Source organism: Vitis vinifera, chromosome 7 (assembly GCF_030704535.1).
Source record: "Vitis vinifera cultivar Pinot Noir 40024 chromosome 7, ASM3070453v1".
Classification (NCBI taxonomy): domain Eukaryota; kingdom Viridiplantae; phylum Streptophyta; class Magnoliopsida; order Vitales; family Vitaceae; genus Vitis; species Vitis vinifera.
The window spans coordinates 1184550-1204561 of record NC_081811.1 but is presented as its reverse complement, the minus strand read 5'-3'; the positions used below and the strand labels follow the sequence as shown (position 1 = coordinate 1204561).

The window sequence follows — 20012 nt, the reverse complement described above, 5'->3', positions numbered from 1 at the left end:
TAGTGAAAATTCAACTCTATGGATTTATGCTATGGAAGAACAGTTGAAATCAATGAAAGATAATGAAGTTTGAGATCTTATAAAATTGCCCAAAGGAATTAAAACTATTGGTTGCAATGGATTTTTAAAACCAAACATGATTCTAAGGGCAATGTCTAAAGATACAAGGCCAGGTTAGTTGCAAAAGGATACACTAAAAAAGAAGGAATCAACTATAAGGAAACATTTTCTCTTGTTTCCAAGAAAGATTCCTTAAGAATAGTCATGACTTTAGTAGCTCATTTGGACCGAGAGTTACATTAGATGGACGTTAAAACTGCCTTTTTGAATGATGACTTGCATGAAGAGGTTTATATGGATCAACTTGAGGGTTTTCAGGATAAAAGCAAGACACATATGGTATGTAAACTTAAAAAGTCCATATATGGTTTAAAGCAGGCTTCTAGACAATGGTATCTTAAGTTCCATGAAATTCTCATCACTTTTGGTTTCAAAGAGAATCTAGTGAATCAATGTATACACCTTAAGATTAGTGGGAGCAAAATTTGTATTATTGTATTGTATGTTGATGATATGTTGCTTGCTAGCAACAATGTGGGAATTATTTTTGAGACCAAGCAATTTTTATCCAAGAATTTTGATATGAAAGATCTTGGTGAAGCATTCTATGTGATAGAAATTGAAATTCATCGAGATAGGTCATGTGGATTATTAGGATTATCCCAAAAGAACTATATTGAAAAATTATTAAAAGATTCAACATGCAAAATTGTTATAGCAGTGTTGCTCCTATTGTGAAAGAGGACTTATTTCATGAACTTCAATGTCCTAAAAATGATCTTGAAAAGAAACAAATGGATAAAATTCCTTATGCTTATGCAGTAGGGAGTATCATGTATGCTCAAGTTTACACTCGACCAAACATAGCTTATGTGGTAGGCCTACTTGGTCGATACCAAAGTAATCCAAGTATTGATCATTGGAAAGTAGTTAAGAAAGTATTGCGTTATTTGCAAGAGACTAAATACTACATTCTTACATATAGAAGAACAAATAATCTAGAGATTATTGGTTATTTTGATTCTGATTATGCCGACCGTAAGGATACCAGAAAGTCTACATCTGACTATATTTTTATGTTATCAAATGGACCTATTTCATGGAAGAGCCATAAACAATCATTAATAGCTTTTTCTACAATGGAGACATAATATGTAGTATGTTATGAATCCACATGTCATGCAATATGGTTGAGAAACTTTGTCTCAGGGCTTCATGTTATTGATTCGATAATGAGACCATTGAGAATATATTGTGATAATAGTGTTGTTGTGCGATTCTCTAAAAATAATAAAACTACAAGAGGATCAAAGCACATTGATATTAAGTATCTGGTTGTCAGGGATAAAGTTCAAAATGGAGTTGTCTCTTTTGAACATATTAAAAATACACTCATGTTGGTAGATCCATTGACAAAAGGTCTTCCACCTAAGCTTTTTATGGATTATGTTGTGCGCATGGGCTTGGTGGCAAGTTTGTCAATTTTAGATTGATTGAGAGTGTAATGTATGTGATCACATTATAATGAGAATAAAGTTCTTGATTATGATATATTGATGATTATTATGTTACTTTTATACATCCATTTTGTGCACAATCTAGATGTTTAAAAGTTGAGGGGACCATTATGTGAATGAATTAGCATTATCACCTTAATGTTACTAATGTCATAAAAGTCATTGATTCATGTTAATGGAGGTGCTAGTACTATAATTCTTGAAGAATATTGGATCGTTGTGTGATCCAATCATTTCAATGATTTGGTGTTAGTGGTTCCATGAAACATAATCTTAACGTAAGGGATGCTTATTTTTGAGAAATTGTTATGACCACATTATGTTTTAATCTATTACAAATATAATTATGTAGGCCAAGTGGGAGATTGTTAGCTTTTTTCCTATAATGTGTGACCATTGTAAATATTATTTAAGGGTATCAATTGATAGGTAGGTGAATCAATTGATTGGGCATCCAAGAGTCTTATGTATGGAAGACTCAAATTAAAAATGGGGAGTTGGAAAATTTAATTTATATGAATGTGGTGTTACAACTTTTGTAACCCCATCATTATGAAATTTATTTGGTACATTCTGTTTATGAGTAATGGAGGAAAATGGAAAAGTATAACCTATGCCATTATAAAGATGCATTCAAGTTAATAACCCACCATTACCCATTAATTACCCATTAATTTGTACATAATGGGTGTAAATAATGAGTATAACTCCCATATAGTCTTTGATGGGAAGACTAAGAGATGTACAATTTTTTATAAGTTGAGGTTCTGAGCCACACTCTCATTCTCATGTCTTTTTTGTTATTTTATTTTTAACAACATACACCACAAGTGACCCATCCACTATATGAGAGTAGTGAGTTGAAAACCTTGACAATCCAATTCACAAGGTGGCTCAATCTCACTTCAAAAGTGTTATTGGTATCATGGATTAAGGTAAGAATATGATCATTATTTTAATACTTACATTTATTTTGTTTTATGCATCCAAAATTGTTTTTTAAAATAATTATTTCCGCATAAAGTTTACAAATGTTTGGTTAACATGAATATCACTAACATTGTCACAATAAATCCCAGGTGCTTGGGGAAGCTGAATGATAAGCTTAGTGAGAATAGAGCACACCTAATTGATTTCGATAATTGTAGTAGCAATCAACCTATATTTAGCTTTTACAGAGGAACAAACAATAATACGTTGTTTCTTATTACTCCACAAGATAAAATTGGGACCCAGATAAACAATATAAACACTCACTTTGTTGAAGTGAAGACATCCTTATTACTAGCCCAATTTGCATCAGAGAAGGCATGAAGCGATATGGTATAGTTATTGTGGAGAAGGAGTCCATGGTTAAAAGTACTGCATAAATAACACAACCTTTTCACAGAAACCCAACGGTTTTCTCTTAAGGACTTTGGACCTTTTGACTACTTTCTTGGTGTGGAGGTTGTTCCGTATGAACATGAGCTCCTCTCCCGATGTTGATACATTGAGCATTTACTTGCTTGTACCAAAATGACTAATGTCAAACTAAGAGTCTTTATTAGGAATGAGCCAAAATCATGTTTAGAAGGATTCCAAAGAGTTCTATATGAAAACCATGAGAAGTAAAGTTTCAAGTAGTCCATGAGAGGGATTAAAAGTATTCGATGAAGTAAAATTTGTATTAAGTATTTTTTTTTATATTAAATTTTGTGCATTTTTTTTGATCTCTTCAAAGATTTCCACATTATATTATTGTATTTTTGTATCTCTAATTTCCTTTACATTTTTCTTTTAATATAGTTAGAGCATGAATTTCATATTTGTAAGTAAGTCCATATTAGAATGACGATTTCCCTTGCATGTTTCTTATGTATTTGTTAAAAAATTAAGAAAAAGAAAAACGAAGAAGATTAAAATTGTGAGGTACTCTTTGAGATTTTTATAACATTGGTTTACTCCTTGTTAGCTATAATCCACTATTAAAATTTACTCGTAAAATTCAAATTTTATAGATTTGAAAGAGCTAGTGATATCGAGATAGCAAAAGTTCCTTCTCAAATAAGTAGCTACTTTTGGTTTAAGTCATGATAAACATTCAACAAGAAGCAATATTTTTATAACTTATTTAAATAATTTTATTATAATACATTTTCTCTAAGAAAGAATTCTTAGACTATGTTTTGGTTCTAAAATAATTTGAAAGAAAATATAAGGGAAAAAATAGAAGAAAAGAAAAAGAGAAGAAAAATAAAAATTGGATTCAAAGTCAACAAATTATTTTTATTTACTATTGTAAATTTATTTAATTTATTTTAACCCATCAATGTAAAGATTAACTAATTTGAAAATGTATAAGTTTGTAACTAGTATTAATTGTATTCGATCTTTTTTATTTATATTTTTCATACTACAACCAAATGAGAAAATAATTTTGCTTAATATTTTTTCTTTCTTTGATACATTTTGGGAATTCAACATAACCTTAATATAAAGTTAGGAAAATGTTTGTTATGGTAGAAATTCTTTTTCATTCAATCATACTTAAGAAGCTTTTATTGGTAATAAATACATATGGTATACAATTAAGTACACTCATCAACTCCATATTGAGCTTAAACACGGATGACAAATAATTGATTTTAAAAAATAATTTAATTTAATTTGTATTTTCTTATTTTTAATATAATAATAATATTAATAGTAATAATAATAAAAAATGTTTTTTTTTAATAAAATAAGTTATAAAAATTTATAATATTTTAATTATTTATAAAGTTTACTTATTTTAATGTAATTAAAAAATTTTTTAAATAAATTTTTTTGAGAAAATTTAAATTTTTTCAGAAAATAGAATTTTCCATATCCTGCCTATTTAATTTTTTTGATTAAACATGAATAAAAATTATTTTAAATAAAGGGAGGAGGGTTGGAATCGTTGGATAAGATCATTCGTACCCAATCCTACCATACCCAAGGAGGAAAATGTCGGGATATATCGATGATATATCGTGTATCGGGAGGGGTCGACACGATATTTTGTAGAGAAAGATCGGAAAGAAATTTCTGTAAAAATCGTCAAAAAATCACCGATACATGAGCTCCAAGTGATAAATCGCTGATGTAATAGATAGGGAGAATTGTGTTTTTGGCCCAGCTGGGCTTAAAAATTAACATTTGGTCTTCCAACCACCCATATTTAAGCTCAAGGATATGAGATAGTAATTGACAAAAATACTCACTTGACTCATTTTTGTCTTTATTCTATTACTTACCACTCTTCTTTCTTATTTAACCATTTTTGGATTTTTCATTTTTTTAAAACTCTTTTATAAATAATTGAAAAATTACATTATTTTTTATTTTTAAATTATAAATAAAAAAAATTACATTAATGATTCAAAGACTATTTTGGAAAATACTTTCTAAAAAAATATTAATTTAAATAAATAAAAATTATCTTTTACATTTATTTTTATCGTTTACATTTTAGAAGTAAATAATTTAATGATTAAAATACCATTTAAAATAAATATATTCACTATTTTAATTTTTTTTATACTAAAAAGTATTTTAAAGTTTTTTTTTACTATTATAAAATAAAAAGTTCAAAATTTATTTTTTTAATCTTCTTCCTTCCTTATTTTAATAAAATTTTGAACATGACTTTTAGTAATAAGTTATATGAAATGCTACAAATTTGTTTATTAAGGATTTTTTTTTAATTATTTGAATTAATTGAAAATTTATTAAAATAAGAAAAAGAAAAATAAAAAAAGGGGATGGATTAAGAGTTTTTATTTTAAGTACTCGATTAAAATGAGAATGGATGGAGAGTTTTTATTTTAAGTACTCAATTAAAATGTTTTCATATAACCTAATTCTAGAAGTGGATTATATCAATACATAGTAGAGATTGATTTTTTTTTATATATATAAAAGGGTTGAAAGGTATATTTACTTGTTTTAGATGAAAACAAGTAACTAAAAATTATATAGATTATATTTGAGTTTGGTTTTAAAATATTTTTCTAGTTTTTATTTTTATTTATTTTTATTTTCTATATTATCTCTTTTTGAAAATACGTTTAAGTTATGACAAATATGAAATTTGTGTCATTGTACAAGGGTATTACACTAATTGTACAAGGGAAATGTGCTAAGTGTACAAGAGTGTACAAGGCTCCTAATAGGTTTTGTACGATTTTTAAACAACTTGAATTTGATATTAAGACGATTATTGATAATTTTTTTTTCTTTTTTTTACCAAACTATGTCATTAAGACATTCCCTACAAAAATTAACACATAAGAAATAAAATTTTGAGTTATTTGAGTTATTGTATAAGGGTATTACACTAACTGTATAAGACAAATTCACTAATTGTACAAGGGTGTACAAGACTACTTTTTGTTAAGGATTTCAAGTGATTTTGAAAAACTTTCCTATTTTTTTCCACTTAAAGATTTTTCCCCCACTCAAATTCTCTCACTCAAGAATTATTTCGAATTTTATTTTTAAATTTCATCATCAAAATTTTTTAATTGCATATTTTGTTTTTGTAGTTTTAGCAATGTTCTTTCTTTTCACTATTTTTTTTTTTTTTTTGTGAAATTTTATCCAAATGAATCTATATTTAAAATTATAATCATATTTATCAAAATTTTTACTAAGATTATCTTTAATTCTTTTTATATATTTATACTCATTTATTTAAAAAATGAAAAACTATTTTTTTTTGTAAACATATTCTATTACCTTTCAAGTAAAAAATTAGATAAGTTTGAAAGTCAATAAATAAAAAAATTAAATACCACTTTCAATAATTTTTAGATAAAATTTTATATAATATATTTTATTTGAAACTTAATTTTTAAAGTTTAACTAAAAAATTGTATTGACAATTTTCTTGTTGTGGGTCAAAATACTTTGCATTAGTCTATCCAGATAAGAAAAATTATTAATATAATATTAGAACTTCATATCTTAGTTATTTTTTTTTCAACAAATTTATCTTTTTAAAAATTTTAAAATAAAAACATTAAAAATTAAAAATCTAAAATATATATATATATATATATATATATATATATATAATAAAGTGAAGTGATAGTTAATTTTAAAATTTTTTAAAATATGGTTAATGTAGAAAATATAAAAAATTATTAAAAATAAGAGAAAAATATAGATGAAAGGGTAATATAAATTTAAAATAAAAAATTAAAATTAAACTAAAAGATAAATACAAAAAGATAAAAAATATTTGGATGAAAAATCTCAAAATTTTTATCATTGCTTTTAATAAGAGCAAAAAGATTCAATATCTTTAAAAATGAAAAATAAAAAAATATTATTGCTTTTTATTTGACATAAAATAGAAATTTATATTGGAATAAAAAGGAAAAAAAAAGTTAAAAATGAGTAATATTTAATAAGGAATAGAAAAGGAAAAAAACACAAAAAAATTAAAATTCACACTCATTTATAGGCATATAAGGGATAAGGGTATTCTAGGAATTAATCAAAGACAATATCCTTCATTTTAATTTTCATACTTTGTTTGGGTCTTGGGCTTAAATATGGGTGATTGAAGGTCTAAATATTAATTTTTGAGCATAACTGGACCCAAAACATAATTCTCCCAAAAGTATTCCCTTCTAATAATTATTAGGAAGGACTTTAATAGGTTTAATATATTAAAACTGTCATTTAACTAAAATTTTTAAAATTCAAAGCATTTAAAATACTTCATTTGATTTGTCAATACATTTATGATATATGAGTTCCATATTTATTGTAATTATTGATATTCAAATTTTAAATTAAAATTTTGGGTTTAACCCTTACAATTATATATAATATGTTATTTAAATTTACTATTTAAAACAAAAATACTTTTAAAAAATATTTTCAAAATATCATTTATTGTTTTTTTTACATTTTTTTATTTTTATTCTAATTTTTAATTTTATTACCAAAAAAATAAGTTTTATAATTATATGATAAAACTGATGATTTTTTCATATATATATATATATATATATATATATATATATATATATTATAATTTTAAAATGATAAATTATGTTTTTGTATTAAATTTAAGAAAAATAAAGTGTTTAATTTTTTATTCAGATTCTCTAAAAAGAATAAGGAAATGATAGAGAATGTTTAATCATATTTTATTTTTATAATGAAAAAAAAATTAAAAAAAATTATATAATTTTTTTTTCCTTTGCATAGTATTTTTTTTATTTTAATTTTCATATAATTTTTTTTTCTCACTGCATCAAGTGAATGATGTTAATATATTTTATATGTTAAATATTAATAAGATATAAAAGGTGATCCTCAATATTATTACTTTTATTATAAAATATAGGTACAACAAAAATATGTTATAATTACAATATAAATACACTTACATTACAATAAAACCTAATTAGGAAATTTTTAAAATTCTTTATAAAAATGATAATTTTGTATAATCATACCATATTTTACAACATACCTATGTCATAAATAATTTCTGAAACCAAATGAAATACTAATTTGAATTTTCGAGACGCGTGGTTTTTTTTATATATATACAAAAATTATTAAATAATTTCAAAACACTAAATAAATGTTGTTAATATATTGATACGATATGTTAATACCAATAGGGTATGTATAAACATTTTTAAAATTATTATTTTTGTAATGAAATATAAGTACAACATAAATGCACTATACTTACAATATAAATACACTATCATTACAATATATTACAACATAATTTAATTTATTTTTATTTAATTTTTTCACTTGTTATATTGCCCAATGAATAATTGTAAGTTATTCCATTTAATAAGTGTGTGTTAGTCAATTGAAATGTATTGTTGATTATCTATCAACATGTACTTATCATCATGTATAGGCCTCACATCATTAACAATCTCAATTTATTTTATAAATAATATAAAAAACATATTTAAGGGTAAAATTATCCTTTAAAGAAGTGAGCCTTTATAGTAATTATTTTTTTCAGCCTACCCTATTCGGTAATTCTCCCAATACTTTTCTAGTAAGTGGTATGCCCAGCCGACGTATTGAGTAATTCTCCCTTTTCTATTAGTTTCCAGTCTCTGACATGCAGTACTGTGAATTGGTTTTCTATATAGTTATACGGATTATTACCTCCTTCTGGAATTCAAGAGATCAAATCAGCAGCAACAGTCACAAATTGGCTATCCTCAGGCCTTCAATCTGTGCTCCCAGAAAACGTGAAACCAGACCTACTCAAGCTTGCTCTTTCAGGCCACAGCAGAGGGGGAAAGACAGCATTTGCTCTGGCACTAGGGTATGCTGATACATCCCTCAACTTCTCAGCCCTACTAGGACTAGACCCTGTTGGTGGATTGAGTAAATGTTGCCAAACAGTTCCCAAAATCCTAACCTATGTTCCTCATTCCTTCAATCTAGCAATCCCAGTTTGTGTAATCGGCACCGGGTTGGGCGATGAGCCAAGGATCTGCCTAACATGTCCATGTGCCCCAGATGGAGTGAACCATGTAGAGTTTTTCAGTAGTGTAAACCTCCTTGTTCCCACTTTGTGACTGCTGAATATGGTCACTTGGACATGTTAGATGATCATCTTTCAGGCTGCATTGGGGCGATTTCGGGTTATATCTGCAAGAGTGGGAAGGGTCCAAGGGACCCCATGAGGAGATGTGTGGGTGGCCTTTTTGTTGCATTCTTGAAGGCTTATTTGGAAGGTCAGAGTGGAGATTTCAAAGCCATTGTTGATGAACCTGATCTGGCTCCTGTGAAGCTTGATCCTGTTGAGTTCATAGAAGCATGAAATCATGGATTCTTTGCTATGCTATAAAAAGTGTGACAGCAGATTTTTTTTTTTTTTTGTTCCTCTTTGGGAACAAAGATTCAAATAAACGAAACTATGTTGTATTGCTAATGACCTCTAATATTCTCAAGACCCATCATTTGTGTTAGACTAAGAATGGGGGATGAGGTGTTCCATATTATAAGAACATCACATGTGAGACCAGGGTCATTTTTGATGGGGTCTCAATAGATGATCATTAATTGTTTCCAATTATTATGTTTGTTTTTTCTCATACATGACTGCTTAATTGATATTAAAAGGGAGAGTTGTGTTTCCACCCCGTTGGGTTGGATAATTGAGTTAAGATCCTCCTATCACCCATAATTAAATTCAAAACCCAATGAAAGAATATAAATTAAGAGGAAGGAACTATCAAATGAAAAAGTTACTAGCCACTCCTACCTTTCTCATTTTCTCTTTGACTTTTTCACCATTCTCTCACTTATTTATCAGTGAGACCAAGTTGAATGATTTATCAATCATTTTTCTCTAGCAAATTGAACATGAAAGATAAATAGTTAAAAATTATTATTGTCAAATGCATTTTTAAAGTAAATAATTTTTAAATTGAACATTTATTCTTTTTTTTCAAACTTACATAATATATAATAAATATTATTATTTATTTCAAACTTGCATTATTTCTCATATATATTAAACAATTTTTAAACCTCTCATAAAATATTAGTATTATTTATTTGTTCTAACTTGCAAATTAGACATCATTAATTTTTTTTTCAAACTTATAAAATATATAATAAATATTTTTTAAATACCTTAGCAAATATATATATATATATATATATATATATATATATATATTATTTCTCATTGGTCTTAATGGCATAGTTTGGTAAAAAAAAAAATTTATCGATAATCATTCTAATGTCAAGTTCAAGTTGATTAAAAATCATACAAAATCTATTAGGAGTCTTATACACCCTTATACACTTGACACATTTCCTTTGTACAATTAGTGTAATATTGTATAGTGGTGCAAATTTCATTTCCCTCCTAAAATTATGTGTCCATGTAGGTGTGTTAAACATGTTTTTAATTATTTGGTTAAGAAAATGGTGGATGACTTATGGTCAATTTTTTTTCCCCAAACATCATTATTGGGGAAAACATTAGTATGAAACCAATGTTTGGTTAATCTCGATTTTGATGATAACAAAACAAAGTTCAAAACTAATGATTATATTTCAAGTGTGATTAGGCAAGATGATTTCCAAAGTAGCAATCATACAGACAAATCAAGTCAAAGAGAAATCATGACGAAGAAGACCACCTCAAAGAGAAGCGTTTTTCAAGACCCAAGCTTCATAAGATCTCTTTGTAAGATTGTTGGTGCACTAGGATTTCCATGCATTACATTCTTTACTTATGCAACGAAATCATCAAAGAGTTATTTTGTTTTAAATATTTTTAAAATTAGATGATTTCATGTTTTCAACTAAAACCTTGTGTCAAATATAGTTTCAAACTTGTTTAAAAGGTTTTAAGTTAAAAAAGTTGGTTGTTGAGTCAAAAACCGCTCAACCGGTTGAACCGGATGAATAGTTATCGGTCGACCCCCAACTCAACCGGTCGAGGGTGCAAAATTTTTTCTCTTTCTTCCAGAACAGTTGTTCAACCGGTCAAGGTTGAACCTCAATCGGTTGAGGTCCGATCGAGGTTCAATTGAGGTCCGGTTGAGATTTAGTCGAGGACCAACGGTCACCTGCCAAGCATTAAATGCTAACGGCTAGTCAACCGATCGACCCCCAGCTCGACCGGTCGAACCTTCAATGGCTAGTTTGACTTTTTTTTTCTATAAAAAGACTTCAATCTTTATTGTTTCATGAGCTTAACCTTCCAAATCCTTTCTTGAATATATTTGAGCCTTGGAAGAGTGTTTTTGAGTGTACCATTGTTCTAAAACTTGCATATCTTTAGTATACCATTCAATCCTAATTTTCTTGTATCATTTGAGCTTAAAGTTTTTGTACTAGGATTTGTGAGATCTTTTATTTGTAAATCTTTGAGAGGAAGTTTCTCAAGTGTGTGGTATCACTTGAGGGGTTGTTCAAGAGTGAGATATCTCTTGAGAAGTGTAAAAGGTGCTTGGAGTCAAAAGTCCAAGAAGGTGAATTGGAATCATAATCCAATTGTATTGCTTGAATGCTTAGTTTGGAAACCTTGAATTAGTGGAACCTCAAGCTTGGGATTGAAGCTAGAGGAGTGTGGATAGGCCGGGTTGCGCCGAATCACTGTAAAATCTTGTGTTTGCATTCTCTCTTCCCTACTCTTTTAATTTATATGCAATTGTCTTTATATTATTTATTATATACTTGCATATAATTGTATCTTACATTTACATAGTTTAAATTTGCAAAAAGAAACCATCACCCTATTCACCCCCTCCTTTAGAGTGATTACCATAGGTTGGATTAGCCTAATTTTTCTAACAATTAGAATTTCCATATGAGAATTAAATAAAGTGTATGACATGGGTATACAATTCTTGGGTGACAAGGAAAATAAAGAAATAATTCAGAATCGATTGAAATTTTTCACAAATGGCAACCTTGTACACCCTTGTATACTTAGTATATTTCCTTTGTATAATTAGTATAATACCTTTGTATAGTTAATGTAACACTCTTGTACAGTGTTACAAATTTCATATCCCTCCTAAATTATGTATCCATGTAGGTATGTTAACCATGTTCTAATTGTTTGGTTGAGAAAATATTGGATGACTTCAGGTCAAATTTTTTTTTTCCCTAAACATCATTATTAGGGAAAATATTGAAATTTTTATGTGAGAGTTAAATAAAGTGTATGGCATGAGTGTACAATATGTGGGTAACAAGGAAAGTAAAATGGAGTGGTTCATAATCGATTGAAATATTTCACAAAAGGTAGCCTTATACACCCTTATATACTTAGTACATTTTCATTGTACAGTTAGTGTAATACCCTTGTACAGTGATACAAATTTCATATCTCTCTAAGTTATGTGTTCACGTAGGTGTGGTAATCATATTTCCAATGGTTTGCTTGACAAAATGGTGGATGACTTAGGGTCAATTTTTTTTTTCTCCAAACTTCATTACTGTAGAAAGTATTGAAATTTCCATGTGGAAGTTAAATAAAACGTATAACTCAGGGTTAAACTCTTTTGAGTTTTTTTTTATTATTTTCATATGAAAAAATAGTATTAAACAAGGTTTTCAATTTTTATTTTTAAAAATAGTTTTCATTTTTTAATTAAACGTATTTTCTAAAAGAGACCAAATAGAAAATAAAAAATATTAAAAAAATAAAAAGAAATAAAAAGTAGAAAAATATTTTTAAACCAAACTCAAACACAATCTATGTAATTTTTAACTTCTTGTTTTTATCTAAAATGAGTATATATACATTTTAACCATTTTATTTAAGAAAAATTCAATATCTACTATATATAGATATAATTCACTTCTAAAATTAAGTCATACAAAAACATTTAAATTGTATATTTAAAACAAAAACTCTTCATCCATCCTATTTCTTTCTTTTACTTTTTTTTTTTTGATAAATTTTCAATTAATTCAAATCATTAAAAAAAAAAATCCTTATTAAACAAATTTGTAACATTTTATACAACTTATTACTAAAAGTCATGTTCAAAAAGTTATTAAAATAAGAAAGAAATAATTTTTTCTTTAAAAAAAAATTGAACTTTTTATTTTATAAAAGAAAATAAAATAGTGTTTTTTATTTAATTTAAATAGTGTATCTAGAAATCCTTGTAATCAATTATGAGTAATAGAAGGACTTTAACTCAATTATCCACCCCGAGGTAAAACACAATTCTCCCATAATAAAAATGCAGTACAATGATTCTTGGCTTTCAGTACTGTGATCAATACTTTTGGAGGTTTCACTTGGCAGTACACTGCCATCCAACTCAGCTAAAGCACCATTGATTAATTGGAATTTGCATTATTCTAGTACTTGGTATATATACCTTTGGGAGCAAATAACATATGAAGGCGTGTGGAAAGACAATGTTAGAGATTTTTGGAAACCGTCTTGAAAAATAATTTTTTAAAATAATTTTATCATATTTTGTAAAACAAAATTTTATTTGAGAACTTGAAATATTTTTAATTTATTTTCTATGTTTTTAAATATATTTTAAAAATAATTTTTATCCATAATACTTTATTTTTAGTTATTCTTTATATTTATATAATTATATTTTTTAAAATATTAAAAAAATAAGAAAAATAACTTAAAACAATTAAAATATATTATTTTAAAATATTATATTTTCTGATTTTAGAAATAGAAAATTGCTTCCTGTTTTTGGGTCGTTAAACATATTTTTTTCAATTTCTTTTTGGAGAAATGGGAAACTATTTTAAAAGATGGTTATCAAGTGGGACCTAATTTGCCGACCTCTAAACTTTGACATTTGAAATTCACTTGGTGAGGAGTTGATGGGGAAGATGCACAATGGTCGTCAACATTCATATGGGGCTTTCCTTTGTTCATTAATTCCTATAGCTTATAAGGCTATGGGCCATCAAAATTTATACACTAGGCTATGTTTGGTTCTTAAAAAATTTGAAAGAAAGAAAATAAAAAGGAAAAGTGAAATGAAAAAAATAAAATAAAATTATTTTTATATATTTCTTCAAACTCATTTAATTTAATTTTCTTCGTTATATAAAGATTAAATAATTTTAAAATGTATAAATTTCTAACTAATTTTAATCATATTTAATTTAATTTTTAAAATTTTTTTATAGTGAAATCAAACATGAGAAAATCATTTTTTTTTACATTTTTTTTTTCCTTGATACTTTCCGGTTACCAAACATAATATAAAGTTGTGTGTTGGTGAAAATTGTTGTTGGTGGGGTAGCTTTGGAAATAGGTTTGCTAGTTAGATGACTACAAACATCCATCTTCTTTTGTTATAGTTTGAGAGGAATTGAGGAAGACGTCAATGATATTTGTCCAAATATTAACTTCATTTAATCATTATATTTGGCAAAATTTTAATTTCAATTCTTTTGAAACAAAATTTTATTAATGTGATGAGGTAAGTTTATGTAAGATAAGGTTTAAGGGTATTTTAAGGCTTTTCATTAAATTTTCAATGGCGACAATTAACAATCTCCTATACGTCAATGGTCATAGTTGGTCAAAAGGGTGGTCTTGCTCTAATCAGGCTGGTCATGGGGTGTTGGTGTAATTTTTCAAAATTAATGGACTAAAGTGTAATTGTCGACTGTAATAGAATGCTACCATGTAGAAGTACAATCTTATACTATAATACTATGAGCTTGTTTTATTAGCAATATTTTCTATAGATGAGATGGGAATTTTCCAAATTAATGACAAACAAAAATTTGAAAAAGACTAAGAACTATTTTTCTTTAAAGCGTAATTCTCTCTATTGATGAGTTATTTCTAGACAACCAAACAAACTATAACAATATGAAACCTTATATGTATGATTGAAAATTACAGTAAAACCTTCATAAATTAATAACTTCATTTAAATAATAATTTTTTTCGATTTCAAGTTGGACCAATATACTAAGTTAATAACTCACTAAATGCATAAAATAATAATATTTTTAGAAATCCTTAAAGGCCTAAAAAAATATAAATTAATAATTGATGAAAAACATAATATATATTGAGTAACTTCATTGTGTAGACAAACTAGGAGGATTGACATTTGGCCAAGATGTGATTTATCTCTTTCCTTGGTTGGTGTGGAGCTTTGGTTTTCTTTAATGAGAACCATTTCACTTGATGGATAGTCAAATGATCAAGATGAAATGCTTTAAGATGGTCGAAGATTAGGGTAGTCTATGATAAGAGACAATCCTCTCTTGGGCTTAAGACTATGTATTAAGTAATTTTTTATAACTTTTATTTTATTAATTAAATAGATGAAGATATGCATTGATTACATTTTAACTATTTGTCCTAATCTTTAGTTGCTAGTGAGTTGCATGAGATATGGATTATTCATTTACGAAGTTGGGTAGTTGGTTTAATTGTATCTATTTCATTGGTCATTAGTGTTAGTATTTTTTTTGTATTTAAAGACTTGCTCCATGAAAAGTAAGACATCCATCAAACTTATTTATCATCTTAGGGTTGTATTGGGAGGTGCTAACCCCTTGAAGCTTTTAAACCTGCTCTTACTAAACCTTTCTTTATCGCATTGTGAGTCTAACAACATCACTTAAAAACTAACCATTATTTATGAATCCAAGATTACTTGGATTTAGCACAAATTTTATGAGAGACAAGAAAGGTTAATTCTTTAGAGAATGACACCCAAATCATTTGTGTCCCCTTTGAAGGTTAACCAATATATAGGTGCTAAAATATTTGAAAGAGAAATCAAAGAATGCAAATATGAAAGGACCGATCCATATTGTCCATATAATATGCTTTTGTCTATACTTATTATTATTCTTTCTGTTCAAAGAAAGAAAAGGACACACCCATTGAAGTTGAAACCTAAGATATTTGTTGTAGTATGTGGCTCATATTGAATGAAAGACATGGAAAAAAAATGACAAATACTTCTGCAATATGGTTTAGGGGTATTTTTGAAATTTCAATACTTGAGGGTTAGTATAAATACCATTTTATGTAACCCTAATTGAGATATAGTGAAAGTCTTCTTTCCTATTCTTATGGACGTGGACAATCTGTCGAATCACGTTAAATTTGTGTACGTTTTCTTTTGTTTTTCTTTTTCTTTAATTTCTTTACTAGGAATCATTGCACGAAGATCGACAATATTTTGTCCCAGCTCGCTGCAAAGTGCAGCCAAACTGTCTTTATTAAAATTTGTCATTCTTAGCTTGGGTCACTTTCCTGAGTTTTTTTTGGGGGTGGGGGACCATTTCAAAGGTTAATCTTTAATTGAAATATAGATGCTATGTTTTTAAAAATAAAGTTTTTTTTTTCTTTTTTTTTTTTTGGGTGGGGGACCATTTCTAAGATTAATCTTTAATTGAAATAAAATAAAATATATTTAAAATTAATTAAAATTTTATTCACTTTAAAATTATTTTATCTTTACATAGAAGTGAAAAAGTAAGTTAAACGGGTTTAAAGTAAAACTTAAAAAAAATTTATGACTTTAAATATACTTTTTAAAATCTTCTTTCATATATATATATTTCATTTCTATTTTTTTTTCCTTCACATTTTTCCTTAAATTTTTGCCAACCAAACATTGGATTTTATAGTAAAATCATAAGAGTTTGAGCTAAAACCTCAAAAAAATATAAATGGAGATGGAGATAAAGGTATAAGTATAACTAATGGGGTTTTGCTGAATCCCATTAATTATGCAGATTGAATGCAGCACAAACACTACATATTTTGCGTGTTCTAAGTTCTACACTTCTGATAGTTTGAAGCTCTATTGCATATTTCTTCAAACTCGTGTGGCAAGGCCACGTGTGAAGGAAATATTGGGTGATCGGATTTCAAACGTGTTTTTTTATTAGAAATAATTGGTTAAAAGGGATAAAATAATTCTCATTATTAAGTATTTACAATCAGTAGATTTTTGACATAAACCCTTTCATTATCGATCAACATATTTTTTATTATTCAGAATAGAAAAATATGAAAAATATGGTACTGGATCACCATGTGGGGGGTGAACGCCGATCCTCCACCCATTATAGGATAAGACCGCCTGTGTGTTTTAACATGCCGAGAGAGAGGGAGAGGGAGAGCAATGGCAACGTTAGAAGCTAGGCCTGCACCGGCGGCAGCAACAGATGTTTTTAAGCGAGGAAAGTACGCAGCGAAACCCATAACAACTTGTAACGCTCCAAAGACATTGTTTATTGTAACACCAGACACTGAAGGAACATACCCAGTTCTCCTGTTTCTTCATGGCTACAACATCTGCCCCTGCTGCTATATGAATCTCCTTGAGCATATTTCTTCTCATGGATATATTGTTGTGGCTCCTCGGGTATCTGTCCAACTCCCCCTTCCCTTAATTTTTTATTTTTTATTTTTACATTCTTTCATAACCAACTAATATTGTGCAATGGTTGATGGTTTGTCTAGTTACTCAGCCTATGTTCTCTGTACGGCCGACCGGATATCAACTCTGCAGCGGAAGTCACCAACTGGTTAAGCTCGGGCCTTCAACCTGTGCTCCCAGAAAATGTTGTTCCAGACCTAAGCAGGCTCGCCCTTGCAGGCCATAGCAGAGGAGGTTATCTAGCATTTGCTCTTGCACTGGGGAATGCCAACGTATCCATGAATCTCAAGTTCTTAACCCTAATAGGTATAGACCCGGTTGCTGGGGCAAATAAATGCATGAAAATGTGTCCAAAGATCCTAACTGGTGTCCCTCATTCCTTCAATCTGGATATCCCGGTTATGGTAATCGGTACGGGTCTTGGGGGCGAGTCTGTCATCGGCTGCATACCATGTTCTTGTGCTCCTGATGGGCTCAACTACGCGGAGTTTTTCAACGAGTGCAAGGATAATTGCCTTGGCTTTGTTATTCCAGATTATGGTCACATGGACATGTTAGATGATGATTATTGCACCAATTGCATTGGAACATCCATTGGGGCGATTATGGGTTCCATGTGCAAGAGTGGGAAGGGTGATAAAACATCGATGATGGAGTGTGTAGGTGGGCTTGTCGTGGCCATGCTGATGGCTCATTTGGAAGGGGAGACTGGAGACCTGGACGCCATTGTTGATGAACCTGGTATTGCTCCTGTCAAGCTTGAGGTTATGGAGGACTCAGAACCATAAGTTAATGTTCATGAAGAATGCCCTAATGGGTGTGGCTATTGAGGTTTTTAGTATTTTGGGGATAGATGAACTTCCAAATTTGTTGCTAGTTGTTTTTTTTCCTTTGTCCTATATCTCAATATTTGTTGCGGTTTGTTTTCTTTGCTCCATAGCTAGGGGTGCAATTTCGAAGTGTTAACCTAACCCAACCTGATACCCAACTTGAGTCGGACCCGATACTCGGATGGATTTGGATAAACATTTTCATTATTCGAATTGAAATTGAGTTAAGTTTTTACAATTGAAACTTAATTTGGATTGAGTTTGGGTCAATATTCAAACAAATTGAGTTTAACTCGAATTTGATTTAATATTTTTATAATATTTATAATTTTATTATCTTATATGATAATATTCATTTTTCTTTTAGATTTTAAAGAAAAAAATACCAAATTATACTTATATTATGTGCTTTTACATTTTTAATAAAAAATATATAAGTTTATTTTTACTATTTTATTATTATATTAAAGTTTTATATTATTTATATTTTTAAATTTTGATATAAATATATAGATTTTTTTTTTACACCACTATGAATGTATTTTGAATCTTATAACCTAATCAATACAACCAATTTGAATTTAACTCGATCAATCTGAGTTTAACTTGACTAACTCGAATTTAAACCGAATTTAGAAAAATGAGGTTGGGTTAAACTAGGGTCAAGTACCTTATATTAGAGTTTGGGTTGAATTTAAATTGAATTTGATTGTTTCTTCAATAAGATTGGGCTTGCGTTAATAATCAACTTTACCAATTCCCCCAAGTTGCATGGTGATATGGTCATATCTTCATCTATCACTATGGTGTGCAGGTAGGTATAAATATTTATATATTCAACAGATCATGTAAATCAAGTCTAAGAATATGACACTGCCCTTTCTTTGACCAGAAAAAGGGAGAGAAGGTGATAAAATCAAAAGAAAAGAAAGGTAGCCAATCTAAAGCCCTACTTCCCATTCACATATTCCACCATTTTATTAATTGCACTAGACATTTGCTTTTGACTATGTGCATTGCAAAGCTTCTGTTGCATTCACTTTCTTTTTATTTCTCTTATCTTACTTTAAATGAGATAAGGATGCATTTTGGAAAAGAAAAAGGCCACACAGTCATGATGTTGAAGAAAATAAATTTGAAATATTATGAGTTTAATTAATAGGGGAAAATCAATCTAGTGCATGAATATAAAAAATAATGTACGTCAAGATCTTAGCTAGCTCTAAATCTAAAAAGTAATACGAGTTAATATATATATATATATATAGAGAGAGAGAGAGAGAGAGTAAAAAAAATATGCAATTAATAGTATAAAAAAAGGTTGTGAACTGCAGACTTCTGTATTTAAATGTGGGAGAGAGAGGGAATAAAAACAATATGCAATTAATAGTAAAAAAAAAAAGGTTGTGAACTGCAGACTTTTGTATTTAAATGTGGGTGAGAGAGAGTAAAAACAATATGCAATTAATAGTAAAAAAAAAAAAAAAGGTTGTGAACTGCAGACTTTTGTATTTATATGTGGGAGAGAGAGAGAGAGAGAGAGAGTAAAAACAATATGCAATTAATAGTAAAAAAAAAAAAAAAAGGTTGTGAACGGCAGACTTTTGTATTTATATGTGGGAGAGAGAGAGAGAGAGAGTAAAGACAATATGCAATTAATAGTAAAAAAAAAAAAAAAGGTTGTGAACTGCAGACTTTTGTATTTAAATGTGGGT

General features: G+C 28.2%; 1 protein-coding gene and 1 pseudogene across 1 annotated transcript; both read left to right on the top strand.

Annotated features, from left to right (window-relative positions):
• Positions 1-303: 303 nt before the first annotated feature.
• On the top strand, positions 304-9507 carry LOC100854059 (chlorophyllase-1-like; annotated as a pseudogene).
• Positions 9508-17138: 7631 nt separating this feature from the next.
• Positions 17139-18404, top strand: LOC100853040 (chlorophyllase-1). Its single transcript, XM_003632282.4, has 2 exons — positions 17139-17452; positions 17551-18404. Exons 1-2 carry the CDS (start codon positions 17210-17212, stop codon positions 18253-18255), a joined length of 948 nt encoding a protein of 315 aa, XP_003632330.1. The 5' UTR covers positions 17139-17209; the 3' UTR covers positions 18256-18404.
• The last annotated feature ends 1608 nt before the right edge of the window (positions 18405-20012 follow it).